Source organism: Panthera uncia, chromosome D1 (assembly GCF_023721935.1).
Source record: "Panthera uncia isolate 11264 chromosome D1, Puncia_PCG_1.0, whole genome shotgun sequence".
NCBI classification, from domain to species: domain Eukaryota; kingdom Metazoa; phylum Chordata; class Mammalia; order Carnivora; family Felidae; genus Panthera; species Panthera uncia.
Genome location: NC_064808.1, coordinates 104,716,441 through 104,728,666, shown reverse-complemented (window position 1 = coordinate 104,728,666; position 12,226 = coordinate 104,716,441). Strand labels below are relative to the sequence as shown.

General features: G+C 37.9%; 1 protein-coding gene across 1 annotated transcript in view; it reads left to right on the top strand.

Moving 5' to 3' along the window:
* The window catches only part of CUL5 (cullin 5), a 92,908-nt gene that overhangs the window by 39,203 nt on the left and 41,479 nt on the right, over nucleotides 1–12,226 (top strand). The window contains exons 4-7 of the mRNA XM_049614099.1: nucleotides 6,295–6,471; nucleotides 8,297–8,438; nucleotides 10,244–10,389; nucleotides 10,473–10,553. Of these exons, the coding sequence (XP_049470056.1) occupies nucleotides 6,295–6,471; nucleotides 8,297–8,438; nucleotides 10,244–10,389; nucleotides 10,473–10,553 (546 nt within the window). The remainder of the gene's footprint in view (nucleotides 1–6,294; nucleotides 6,472–8,296; nucleotides 8,439–10,243; nucleotides 10,390–10,472; nucleotides 10,554–12,226) is intronic.

The following is a 12,226-nucleotide window of genomic DNA, read 5'->3' as shown; positions in this document are numbered from 1 at the left end:
AGTGTCTCATACAACATTAGTCAAAGTTGTCTGTTAGAAATTTTGTTAAATACTGATAGCAGCCTAACATTTTTAGCCTAACCTAAAAAATGGTCTTTTTCTATATAAGATACTGAAGTTACGTGTATGATTGTTATATATTTAATTCTGCTAATAGCCACTACCATGATGAAAAAAGAATCCTGTCACATGGGGTGTTACTTACAAAATGAAATGTTTTATTGATAACATGATTAATTCTGTCATTTTGATAAATGATTTTTTAAAAACTATAGTTTTATAGGAAATTATCTTTTAATGAACATAAGTAATATTTTTCTGCTTTGCTTAGAAAAATAAATGTTTCGGTATCAAAATTTAATGAAAAGTATACTTTTCTAGAACTCATTTAGAAATATAGTTTCTACTTGCCTTGGAAGCATATCACCTTATCTGTTTATGACTTTTGGTGAATATAAATTATATTTATTTCAAATTTATAGACCTTTATCCTTCATTTTCTGGAAATGGGCTCATAAAGAATCACCTTACGTATTAATAAATGTTAAAAAAATACACTTTACACTGGAAAACTAAGTTAAGTGTTTCACTGTAATATGATCCAGTGAAATCTGGAATGTAGACCTCAGAAAAACCCTGAGGAGGATGATTAGTGTCACTGATTCTGAGCATTTAAATTGTAGGAGTAGTAATGCTAAGCATAGATGTATGACTTCTAAACCTTTAAGAGAATTTAGCTTTTTGAGTTATTTTACTAGTCAGTAGTTAGACTGAACTTATCTTGTTAGGGAGGACCAGATCTCTTAAACAGGAGAGATTGTTTCCATCTGCATTAAAATGTTTATAGCATTATATAAAATGACAAAATAGAAAGTGAAAAATAAATGTACAAGGCTTAGGAAGTTATTCGGGTATTTAATTCTTTTGTTATTTTGTTATATTGATGTAAGTATTTTTTTGCTCTTAAGTGTATAATTTAGCAATTGGGGATAGGGTCACCTGATTTGGCCTAAGTTTAGCTCCCCTCCCCCTGCTTCTTTTTTCTCTTAAAGTGGGCTTCATGCCCCATGTGGGGCTTGAACTCACAGCCCTGAGGTCAAGAGTTGCATACTCTACCTACTGAGCCAGCCAGGGGCCCCAGGCCTTGGTGTGTTCATGTGCCAGCAGGTGGCTGTTGGCTCTGCAAGGACTGGATGATCCAGGAGAGCCTCTCTCACAAACTTGGTGTTCGGTGCTAGCTTCCATCTGGGCCTTTCTCTGTCAGGTGGTTTCCCATTCTTGAGGAAACCAGCCTCAGAGGTGATACTGAAATCTGCAAGAGCTCCTCAGGTCAGTTTGGAAGTCTCAAGGTGTCGCATCTGCATTCTCTTGGTCAAAGCCTGTCACAGGATCAACCCAAACCAGTGGTGGAGAAATAGACCCCACCCTTTTAAAAAAATTGTGATGTAATTTACATCCCAGAAAATTCACCCTCTTAAAGCATATTTTATATATTCATAAAGTTGTGCAACCATCATCCACAAATTCTAGAACATTCTCGTCACCCTAAAAAAAACTGTACCCCTGATCAGTTAACCCGCCCCCTCATTACCCACTCTCCACAAACTCTAGCAACCACTAATCTACTTTTTTTTTTAAGTTGACTTATTTATTTTGAGAAAGAGAGAGAGATGTGAGCATGACCGGAGCAGGAACAGAGACGGGGAAAGAGAATCCCAAGCAGGCAGCACTGAGCCTGTTGTGGGGCTCGATCTCACAACTGTGAGATCATGACCTGAGCCGAAACCAAGAATCGGATGCTTAACTGACTGAGCCACCCAGGCGCCCCTAATCTACTTTCTCCTTCTGTGCTTTTGTTCGTTTTGTATAAATGGACTCATGCAACATGAAGCCTTTTATGACTAGCTTTGATTGACGATAATGTTTTCAAGATTAAACTACATTGTAATAATTATCTTTGTTGCATTTCTTTTTATGGCTGAATGATATTCCACTGTATGACTATACACCAGTTTTTTTCATCTGTTCGTCATTGGTGGACACTTGGGTTGTTACTACTTTTTGTCTGTTTTGAATAATGCTTCTGTGAACATTACTGTGTAAGTTGGGTTTTTTAAATTTAGGTATAATTGACATTAGCTTTAGGTGTACAGTGTAATGATTTGATGTTTGTATATTTTGCGAATTGATTACAGTAAGTTAGTTAACATCCATAACCACACATAGTTACAGAATTTTTTTTTCTTGTGATGAGAACTTTTAAGAGCTCCTTTTACCAACTTTCTAATATCGAATACAGTTGTTAACTGTTGTTGCCTTCAAGGTCTGTGTTCTTGCCAATGGCAAGACTTCGTTTTGTTTTGTTTTGTTTTTAATGGCTGGGAAACAGTCCAATGTGTATATATACCACATTTTCTTTTTCTTGGTTTAAAATGTTTATTTATTTATTTTGAGAGAGCTCAAGCAGGGAAGAGGCAGAGAGGGAATCTCAAGGGGGCTCTGCCCTGTCAGTGTGGAGCCCGATGTGAGGCTCATTCTCATGAGCCGTGAGATCATGACCTGAACTGAAATCAAGAGTTGGCTGCTTAACTGCCTGAGCCACCCAGGTGCCCCTATATAACATTTTCTTTGTCTTTGATATACTTTTGTTGTTTCCATATCTTGGCTGTTGTAAATGATGCTGTAGTATTCATCGGAGTGCATATATTTTCTCGAGTTTGTGTTTTCATTTTCTTTGGGTAAACACCCAGAAGTGGAATTGCTGGATCATATGGTAGTTCTGTTCTTAATTTTTCGAGCAACCTCCATAGCGTTTTCCATAGTGGCTGCACAGTTCACTTCCCACCCACAGTGCACACGGGCTCCCTTTTCACCACAGCCTCGCCAGCACTTGTTATTTCTTGTCTTCTTGATACTGGCCGTTCTGACAGGTGCGAGGTGATGGCCCATTGCGGTTCCGATTTACATTTTCGTGACGATGAGCATCTTTTGAATGACCTGTTGGCCATCTTATGTCGTCATCGGACGCATGGGAAGATCTGCCCATTTTTCGCTCTAATTGTTTACTATTTGCTGTTGCGTCGTAGGAGTTCTTTGTGCGTTTTGGATACTAGCTCCTCGTCAGATAGGTGATGTGCAGTGACTTTCTCCCATTGGTAGGTTGTCTTTTCATTGCGTTCAGGGTTTCCTTTGCCGTGCGGCAGTTTTTTAGTTTGGCGTAGTCCTGCGTGTTTATTTTTACTTTTGTTGCTTTGGGTGTCCTATTCAGAACAGTCATCGCCAAGAGCCGTGTTAAGGAGCTTATCACCCATGCTTTCTTCTCGGAGCTTTCTGGTTTGTGGTCTTACGTTTGAGTCTTGAATCCATTTTGAGCTCATTTTTGTGTGTGGTGCAAGAGAGTGGTGCAGTTTCCTTCATTTGTGTGTGGCTATCCAGTTTTCTCAGCACCATTTGTTGGTACTTGGTTGTCCTTTCCTCGTGTGTATTTCTGTCCTTTCCCCATTGTAGATTCTTGACTCCTTTGTTGTAAATTAATTGACCGCATAAGTGTGGGCTTATTTCTGGGCGCTCTTTTCTGTTCCGTTGATCTGCGTGTCTGTTTTTGTGCTAATACCGCACGATTTTGATTACTGTAGAGCTTTGTCATATAGTTTGAAGTCAGGGGGTGATGCCTCCAGCTTTGTTCTTCTTTCTCAAGGTTGCTTTGACTATTCTGGGTCTTTTGTGGTTCCCTACAAATTGTAAGATTGTTTGTTCTTTTTCTGTGAAAAATACCACTGGACTTTTGATTGGGATTGCATTTATTCTGTATATTGTTTTTGGTAGTATGAACATTTTAATGCTATTATTTTTCTATTCCATGAGGACTGGGTGTCTTCCCATTTATTTGTGTCTTCAGTTTGTTTCATCAATGTCTTACAATTTGGGGTGTACAGTTCTTTCACCTCCTTGGTTAAATTTATTTTCAGGTATTCTTTTTGATGCAATTGTAAATGGTATTGTTCTTTTTTTTTTTTTAATTTCTCTTTCTGATAGTTTATATAGAAACGCAACATATTTTTGTATATTGATTTTGTATCTTGTGTTACTAAAACTAAACTTAACTGGTTTTGACAGTTTTTTAGTGGAGTCTTCATGATTTTTTAATGTATTATATTACCTACAAATAGTGACAGTTTTACTTCTTTTTACTTGGATGCCTTTTATTTCTTTTTCTTGTCGTCTGGCTTGTATGGGTGTTCTAAGACTTCCAGTATATGTTACATCAAAGTGACAACAGTTAGCATTCTTGTCCCGTTCTTGATCTTAGAGGAAAAGCTTTTAGCTTTTCACTGCTGAGTATGATTTTAGTTATGTGTTTGTCATATATTGCCTTTATTATACCGAGGTAAATTCCCTCAATACCTGCTTTAAGTTTTTATCATAAATGGATATTAGATTTTGTCAAATGCTTTTTCTGCATCTATTTGAGATGATCATATGATTTGTTAAAAATGTTTATTTATTGGGGCGGCTGGGTGGCTCAGTCAGTTAAACATCCAACTTCGGCTCAGGTCATGATCTCATGGTTTGTGGGCTCAAGCCCCACGTGGGGTCTGTGATGACAGTGTGGAGCCTGGAGCCACTTTCGGAATCTGTGGCTCCCTCTCTCTCTCTCTCCCTCCCCCGTGCGTGCTCTCTCTCTCTCTCTCTCTTTCTCTCTCTCTAATGTTTATTTTGAGAGAGAGAGAAAGAGAGAATGCACACTTGTGAATGTGAGCGAGGACGGGGCAGAGAGGGAGAGAGCCTGGAGCGCAGAGCCCAATGCAGGGCTTGATTCCACTAACTGAACTGTGAGATCATGATCTGAGCCAAAATCAAGAGTTGAACGCTTAACCAACCTCACAACCCAGGCACTCTAGTTATATGAGATTTATACTTCGTTTTGTTAATGTGGTGTTTCCCATTGATCGATTTGTGAGTGCTGAACTAACCAACATTGCATCCATGGAATAAATCCCGCTTGATCATGGTGTATGGTCCTTTCAATGTATTGTTGAATTTGGTTTTCTAATATTTTGCTGAGCAGTTTTGCACCCATGTTCTTAAGGGATATTGGCCTATAATTTTCTTCTTTTGGGCCATCCTTACCGGTTTTTGGTATCAGGGTAATACCAGCCTCATTAACTGAGTTTGTAAGTGTTTATTTCTCTTCTGTTTTTGGAAGAGTTTGAAAAGGATTGATATTCTCATTCAGTGTTTAGTAGAATTCACCATTGTTGCCATTTGGTCCCAGACTTCAGTTTGTTGGAGATTTTTCATTAATGATTCAGTCTACTTGCTAGTGATTGGGTCTGTTCAGATTTTCTATTTCTTTTGTCTTCATAGATTTTAGGTCCTATGGAATTTATCCATTTCTTCTCTGTTGTTGAATATGTTGGCATATAATTGTTCACAGTGTCTCTTATGGTCCTTTGTAATTTTTTTTTAAGTAGGCTATAGTGTGGGGCTTAAACTCACAACCCTGAGTTCAAGAGTCATGTGCTCTACTGACTGAGCCAGCCAGGAGCCCCACTCCTTTGTACTTCTGTGTTATCAGTTGTAATGTCTCCTGTTTCATTTCTGATGTTGTTTATTTCAGTCCTCTCTTTCTTGGTGAGTGTACACAGGTTTTTTTATGAACTTTTTTGGGGATATGGATATTTATAGCAGCATTATTCATGATAGCCAATAGGTGGAGACAACCCTGATGTCCATCAGTGGACCGATAGATAAAATGTGGTATATCTATAAAATGGGATAGAATTCAGCCATAAAAGGAATAAAGTAATGATAGGTCCTAGGACTTGGGTGAACCTCAGAACTGTTATATGAAAGAAGTCAGTCATAAATGTCTACATAATGTAAGTTTCCACTCATGTGGAAGTCTGGAACAGGCAAATATATAGACACCAAAAGCAAATGAATGGTTGCTAGGGCCAGGAAAGGGATGGATGGGAATGGTAGTGGGGAGGATAAAAAGGTGATAGCTTAAGGATAGAGGGTTTGGGATTTTTTTTAAATGAAATATAGTTGACATATAACATTTGATCAGTTTCATGTATACATGATGATTTTATGTATATATCAAAATGATTGCCATAGTAAGTCTTTGTGAACGTGTTTTTTTCTTGGATATATACATGTTTTAATTTCTTGAGTATAATATAGTTTGTACAGTAAATAAAATGTTCTATAGCATGGCTATGTTCTGTTATTCTTTCAAGCACCTACCTGTATTTATTTCAAATTCATATAATTCTTTTTTTTTTCCAGCGAGTACTGAGCCATCAAGATGATACAGCTTTGCTAAAAGCATACATTGTTGAATGGCGAAAATTCTTTACACAGTGTGATATTTTACCGAAGCCTTTTTGTCAGCTGGAGATTACTTTAATGGGTAAACAGGGCAGCAATAAAAAATCAACCGTAGAAGACAGTATTGTTCGAAAAGTAAGTTTATTTTTGCTTTTTGTCCCCCTTACTAGTCTTCAGAAAGAGGGTTATTTTACAACTTTAGGAAGTAATTTAGACTTTAAGTGGGCTTTCCTACTTCACATATAAATTCCTTTTAAGTTCTTGCTGGGTTTTACTGAATAATACTGTCTTTCTTCCAACCGCGTTGAGCTGCACTTCTGTTTCGTTATCCCACGTGGTGTTGAGTTGCGGATCTGTGCCTTCAGACATCACTGCCTTTTCCTAGTTTTATCTTCTGTATTCTGTTTCCTTCTTCTTTCTTTGTACTTTTACCTTCCTATAGATTACTTTACTTTTTTCCTCTTTCAAAAATCTCTCCTTAGATTACCTTCTCGTATCTTGGTGTTTCATTGTGACTAAGCTGCTATTATTGTTATGTTTTTCTTTTTACTTGATTCTAGTTATTGTGAACTCATGTACTGTTTATTTTCATATTTTGCATAGTTTCTAGTTAAAAGTTCTGTGTCCAGAACTCCTTGTGATTTAATTGAAAGAACTCAGCTCTGAAAGTGGAATCTCAGGTGTTCTTTTCAGCTCTTCAATCCTTAATGACTTAAGCTCCCTGCCCTCATTTCTCATATGTATTCTTGCTTCTGAGAATCAAATAGAAACATAGATTTGAAAAGTGGAAGAAAAGTACGAAATGCCTCTTGGACTTTAAACGACTTGCTACTTGCTGAATGCAAACTCAGGCCCTCAAATAGTTGCCTTGGCATTCCTGCCCCTTCCAAGCTCTAAAATTTGTGCTGATGTCGACAGGGATGCTGTAAATTTAGACACCCAGTGGTTCTTGGGTGGTAGAAATAACTGCAATATGAGAAATTATCCCCCTCCCCCCCAAAAAAGAAAAATACTTCTACGTGCTTTTTAATTTTCAGTTCCATAATCTTGTCCTCTCTTGTTTTTCCGTTATTCTTTTAATTTTTGCCATCCCCTACTGATTACAGGAATCAGCATCACTTAATGATTAAGACCGTAGATTCTGAGACCATAGTTGTTGGATTCAAATCCCAGTGTTGCCATTAATGAGCTGTATGCATGTGGGGAGTTAGCTTTCCTCTCAGTGCCTCTGAGTCTGCATTTCTAAAAAGGAGATAATAACACCTATATATCGGTATTGAGGATTAAATGAGTTACGTGTGGAAAGTACTTAGAGCAGTGCTAGGTACGTAGTGAATGTTACATACCTGTTATTTTTGTCGTTACTGATGCTACTGTTGTTAATATATTTTCTGTATCTGACCCAGTTACTTGGAATGATAATACATATGGATATGTGTGTAATATTTCCATCATTTAAATGGAACATCTTTCAGGTGGATTTGTGTGTGTTTTTTAAGATCTAGTATCAGGCAGGTTTTCATTCAGCGCTTTTTGCATTTATTGCATGTTCGTACAAACCTGCACGTGAGCATTCCAAACACTGACCAGTATTTCTGAAATGTAACCTCATAACTGTAGGGGAGGTAACCTTTTCCAGGTATTACTGTATTTAATTTTTACAACAACCACTTAAGATTTGTATTCTTACTTTTACTATTTTACAGATGGGAAAGCCAGTGAATAAGTAATAGAGCTGGAATTCAAATCCATTTACGTTAGATTTTGAAATGTGTTCTTTAACATTTACCATGTGTTTTTTACCAGATTTAAATATACTAGTTCCCTGAAGCATTCAAGTGAATATAGGCCTAAGAATGTGGTTTCCTTTTTTTAGTATTTATAGCTAAAGTTTTTGTGTGTCTGTATGGTACTTAGTATATTAATAATTGCAATGATTTCATGCTTCTTTTTATCCTAGCTCATGCTTGATACATGGAATGAGTCAATCTTTTCAAATATAAAAAACAGACTCCAGGATAGTGCAATGAAGCTGGTACATGCTGAAAGATTAGGAGAAGCTTTTGATTCTCAGCTGGTCATTGGAGTAAGAGAATCCTATGGTATGTTCTGAACTTTCCTGATGATAATTTTTTCTGGAAATTCTGAGACAGTTACAGAATAGTACTGCCAGAGTTATGTGTACTAGCATAGAGACACGTCTATGTTTAGTGCCAGATGCTGTTAAGAGTACACAGAAGGCATGAAATCTCTTCAAGGCCACATACAAAAACCCATATTTGTGTGGTTAATACTTGTTTTCTCCATGTCACTCATTTCTTGGCTGGCAAATCCTTTCAGTGACCTGAATTAGAGAAATGTAGATTTTAATTCTTTAGCTCCTAAAGGTGGTAACTAATTTTTGCTTATATTTTCAGACAGTATGTTTATTTCATGTACATACTCCTCTCTGAACTTTTCAGCTTCTGGCAGTGCTCTTCTTATTTATTATTTAAGTCAGATACAGGATTTCTCTCAGAATAGTCCTCCTCCTCCTCCCTCTGTCTTCTAGCTCATCTGCATCCTCTGTTTCCTCTTGGAGGCCTTCCCTAATTCCCAGGCTAGCTTAGGTCCCTCTCACATTGATTCATAGGACCCGTGCCTCCCTGTCATCATAATTTAGTTCAGTTAACTGTGTTGTTGACACTGTATCTTTACTGGATGTAGGACGTGGGCACAAAGTACTCCTCAGTAAGAATTTTTTGTATTTAAAAAAAAATTTTTTTTTTTTTAACGTTTATTTATTTTTGAGACAGAGAGAGACACAGCATGAACAGGGGAGGGGCAGAGAGAGAGGGAGACACAGAATCCGAAACAGGCTCCAGGCTCTGAGCCGTCAGCACAGAGCCCGACGCGGGGCTCGCACTCACGGACCGTGAGATCATGACCTGAGCCGAAGTCGGACGCTTAACCGACCGAGCCACCCAGGCGCCCCAAGAATTTTTTGTATTAATGAACCTGCAGTTATCTTTGATTGGCTTTCTCTATTACCCCATACGTCTTGAGATATCATAGTGTTTAGGCTTTCATTAGCCATGTCCTTGAAATTTATTCCTCTTCTATCAGCTACCACCAGTTTATACTGTGTAAACTCTGCTTCTGGACTTTTGAAACAGTTGTCTTATAGTGACCTTATTACTATCATTTAACCCATGTACTGTTCATGAGATTAATTTTTAAGTACTTTTTATTTGATTTTACCCATTTAGTGGTTACACCATGCTGAATTCGGGTTACTTAACCTGAGATTCGAGACTTTCCATAACCACTCGTATTTTTTTTCTTTTTGAGAGAGAGAGAGAGAGGGAGAGAGAGAATTCCAAGCAGTTTTCATGCTGTCAGTGTAGAGCCCAACATGGGGCTCAAACTCACAAACCCAGAGTTCATGACCTTAGCCAAAATCCAGAGTCTGATGCTCAACTGACTCAGCCACCCATGTACCCCTCCACAGCCACTCCTAACTTCCCATTCTACCTGGTCATTATACCTTGACTTGGCCTTGGGATTTTTGTACTTCAGATTATTTGCTTATTTTACTAGCTTCTATGTAAATTCTCGTTTTCACTTAGTACTCATCTCAAATCTCATCTCATCTGTGGATGGTTTCTTGACCATCTAGTTAGAAGTCATGCCCTTTCCTATGCAGAAATACAATAGCCCATGTTATCTGTACTGTTTATCACTTTAGTGCTTTATGCTGTTACCATTTTAAGTCTGTTATGGAGAAGGGTCTTGTATTATATTTATGTTCTCTTGAGCATTGTCACAGTCCCTTGCACATAATGACCCCTCACTATTTTTATTTCAATTATTGTACTCAAAATACTGATTTGAAACATAGAGTAAAATTTTATTTTCTGTTTTTCAGTTAACCTTTGTTCTAATCCTGAGGATAAGCTTCAAATTTATAGGGATAATTTTGAGAAGGCATACTTGGACTCCACAGAGAGATTTTATAGAACACAGGCACCCTCGTATTTACAACAAAATGGTGTACAGAATTATATGAAATATGTAAGTCGGAACTTAGTATATGTGATAATTTCAGCTGTTCTCTTGATATTCTTAAAAATGATTGCTATTTTGCTTCTGGGCAGGCAGACGCTAAATTGAAAGAAGAAGAAAAACGAGCACTACGTTATTTAGAAACAAGGCGGGAATGCAACTCTGTTGAAGCAGTAAGTAATTTTGTGATTATGTATTCTTTGAGCTTCTTTGAAGTACGGTAGCCAAGGGATGGCAAATGTGTGGTGCAGGTCTTCTGACTCCTTTCTCTCATCTCTGGCCAACATTACTAATCGAGGACAGTCTCTCCCCTGGTATCCCAGCTTCAGAGGACACCTTATTCAGAACTCGTTGTTCTTTTGAACTGACGTTCAAGACGAAATCTATTTGCCATCCCTGCTCCAGGCTTCACTACATTTAATGTACTTAATTTTTAAACAGTGTCCTTGTATTGTTTTATGCGTATCCGAAGTTAACCATGTTTGTGTTGCAAGTAAAATATGTTCCCTAGAGATATAGTGGATCCTTATAATTCACGATAATTATGTTCTGTAAAGTGGCTGTGATCACTGAAATAGTGACCATGGAGGGTATTTTTTCTTGTTCTGAGAGGATGTTTTCAAACCTTATCTTGTGAGATAAAATACTACTTGATCAGAGAACATCAGTCTTTATATTGTTATTTTGGTGTTTTTATACTGTAATTTCCTCAAAAAAAAAAAAAAAAAGTGAAACTGATCAGAGATCATAGCCATGCTCTATTATCTGTCCTCGCTGTTTTCTTCTACGTGGAGAATAACTTAACGTGCTGTCCTAAGGAAGCAAGAATCAAGCTTGCATAGAGTCTCGGAAATTGCTCACATATAGCAGTAGTGTTTCCTGTAGTTATTTTCAGTCTTTGGGGATGAGGAACTAGATTTAGATTTGCATTCCGGGTGGCCACATTTATGTTTCCCTGTAACCAAACATTTTCAGCTATGGATGGATTTATTTATTTATTTGCTTCTGACTTTTCTTTGGCTCTTCGGTCTTGAAAGATAGTCATGTTCATTCTTTGTTCAGAAATCAGGCTGAGTTAGATTTTTTTTCCTTTGGTTTTTATGTTTGTCTTTTCATAATATACAGTATGTGTCCTCTTTTAGTGGTTAAAATAACTCTCATATTGGTCAGGAAAGTGGGCTAATTTCATGGTTATTTGTAGGAATTCTGTGTAGACCTTGAAAGCCAGGCTTGGGCTTCATTCAAAGTGCAGGGAAGGCCAATGAATGTTTCTAAGCAAGGTGCCTCGCTCAGCGCTGTCCTTCAGAGAGAGGACATGACTGGATGAAAGGTTCATTGGAATGGGGAAGAGAGAAGAATAGGAGGTAGGTGGTTTTTATGATCATTCATGCTAGGGTTTGGGAGCACCTGATAGGTCTGTAGCAGTGGGGGCATAGCCCAGAAGAGTGGAGAGAAAGGCAGAAATGGAACCTGGTGTCTGTGGGTGGGGCTAGATATTAAAAGGAACTGAGTCCGGGTGTTTCTGGGGTTTTGGCCTGGGGGAAGAGTAAGTCTGGATGGTGCAGAAGAAATAATGAGTGAGCGTGAGGAGTTTGAGTTGATCATTGTGCCTGGAGCGTCTGGGTGGGGATGTTGCAGTTTTGTAAGGTAGAATTGTTTTTCTGCTCTGGTTTATACAGCTTAATTTGTATTATATGCATATGAGACTTCAGGAAATTCAGCTATAGATGGTCTAAGAATAAGAGAAAGCAAGAAAAGGAGAATGAGAAAGGCAGAGATACTCAAATACACATGACAGTTTGTATAGAACAAGTGAGCCTCCCTTTCTACTTTGAAACACATACAC